At 42.3% G+C, this 2239-nt stretch overlaps 1 protein-coding gene across 1 annotated transcript in view; it reads left to right on the top strand.

The window, feature by feature from the left end:
• The window catches only part of st3gal5 (ST3 beta-galactoside alpha-2,3-sialyltransferase 5), a gene marked incomplete in the record, with an annotated part of 31273 nt that overhangs the window by 25352 nt on the left and 3682 nt on the right, over positions 1–2239 (top strand). Inside the window, 2 exon segments of the mRNA XM_005944292.3 lie at positions 100–309; positions 1234–1367. Coding sequence (XP_005944354.2) covers positions 100–309; positions 1234–1367 — 344 coding nt within the window.

Below are 2239 nucleotides of genomic sequence, written 5' to 3'. Positions count from 1 at the left end.
TTACAAAATACATTTTGGGGCATGTAATCTGTAATCTGTAGTGGAATACATTTTAAAAGTAATCTTCCCAACACTGGCTTTCCTTTCTTCTTCCTGCAGCTGGTGCATGAATATGTGCAGAGAGTCTTAGAGAGTCAGTGTCGCCCTGGCAACACCAGACAGAGCTTGTTAACTCATCTCCCTGCTTCCAGTCACAATGTCCAGCCCTTCCTGTGGAAAGATGAACCGCTGAACGATGACCTTTTCTTGTATCCTCCGCCGTTTGGGTTCAGAGGTCTTCAGAGCAAAGTAGCAGAACTGCAAAAACTGGTGAATGCAGGTTTTTTTGGTTTTTTTGTTTTTTGGGCGGGGGGGTTAAGATCCTTCAGTATCTGAGTGATTTCCACTGCTCAAAAAATAATAAACACTTCTCAGTAGGGTGGGGGATGAAAATGATCAACCTACAGAGGGCTGAATTCAAAGACACACCCAAAAATGAAAGTGGAAAAAAAAGATGCAGCAGCTAAGCAACTCAAAATGATCCTCAGTAGTTTGCATGGCCCCAACGTGCTTGCATGCAGTGAGACAATGGCTGGTGTCCTGAAACTGATCTTATCCAAATGCAAAACTAGCTAACTAGTGAGAAGAGATAAGGAGGGAAAACATGTGAGCGCCTCCACCTGTGGAACCACTCTTGCTCCTGCAGTTGTCTTTTTGTTCCCCTGGAGCACCTGTTGTTAATTTCATTAAGAGCAGCTGAAAGTAATTAACAACCCCCTCTGCTGCTTCACTGATCACATCAGTATCCCAAAAGTTTAAATGACGTCACTTGACTTGACGTACTCTCGCTAGAAAGTGTTCCTCTTATTTTTTTGTGTTCCGTTTACACCACAGGTGTCGAACTCCAGGCCTCGAGGGCCGGTGTCCTGCAGGTTTTAGATGTGTCCTTGATCCAACACAGCTGATTTAAATGGCTAAATTACTTCCTCAACATGTGTTGAAGTTCTCCAGAAGCCTGGTAATGAACTAATCAGGTGACTCAGGTGTGTTGACCCAGGGTGAGATCTAAAACCTGCAGGACACCGGCCCTCGAGGCCTGGAGTTCGACACCCCTGGTTTACACTATGCAGAACATATACCACTGCAGCTGAATGCACGTATATACCACAAGTCAGTGGTAAGCCACGGACTTGTGCGCCTGTGCATCAGTCTTTTTCAGAGCACAGATGTAATAGTGTGAATTTCTCTCTGCAGCTACCAGCCTCAGACTCACCACAGCCTGAGAAGGCTGCAGGGAAATGTCAGCGCTGTGTGGTCATGGGAAATGGAGGCATTCTCAAAGGCTTGGAGCTTGGCCCGGTGATTGACCGCTTTGACACCATTATCAGGTCAGAATTGTTGCTTGATGAGTAAACCTGAACAAAATAAACAGCCTACTTGATTAAACAGTGACCATATTGAATGCATGTTTGACCAGGTAAAAAAAAATCGATACAGCATAGTATTGCAATGTTTGAGGTGGCAGTGACACCAAATATCGATATTTAACTAAACAAATTATTGTTGTATTCGGGTAATATTCCTATAGAACAGGACGGTTACTGAGTGCAAATGTAATAGTTAGATGTGACTTTGTTTCCATGAAGACAGCAGCAGATATGTGATCTTTGACAGTTTATCAGTTAGTGGCTGCAGAGACGTATTGCATGTAATTACCAACAGATTCACAGGCTGATAGCAGCAGATTGTAAATTGTTAAAAAATGCAATAATATCGCAACGTGAGTGAAATATTGGATTAATATCATATCGTGGGGGGCAGCACGGTGGTTAGCACTGTTGCCGCACTAGATGCAAAAACCACAAGAGAACGAGCCTCTGTAACAGAAGACGTGGCATTTGAAGCCGCTTTGTTTTTTTATAAACCTGAGCCAGGTCATGAAATTAGATAAGCGCCCCGGATGTGAAGTGCTGCATTACACTTTTTACTTGGTGTGCAGACAGCTTGTTGTGTTGTATTCAGCTTTTTACATAATCCCATCTATCAGATCCATATGTCTTTCAATCAGTTAAACTTTCATTCCCTTTTTGACATTATTTTATTTTCTAAGATGAAAACGGTCTGCCGTTACGTATTTAAAATACGAAATATGACTAACTGTATTCTGTTACAGTTACCGTTTAAAAATGTGGTATTCAGAATACAGTTACTTTGTTGAAATAAATGGATTACACGGCGGTCTTTTCCTGTTTCATATGTT

The sequence above is a fragment of the Haplochromis burtoni genome, unplaced genomic scaffold (assembly GCF_018398535.1).
Source record: "Haplochromis burtoni strain Fernald_Lab_line unplaced genomic scaffold, NCSU_Asbu1 Contig_399, whole genome shotgun sequence".
NCBI lineage: Eukaryota > Metazoa > Chordata > Actinopteri > Cichliformes > Cichlidae > Haplochromis > Haplochromis burtoni.
This window is presented reverse-complemented; position numbering and strand designations above follow the sequence as displayed.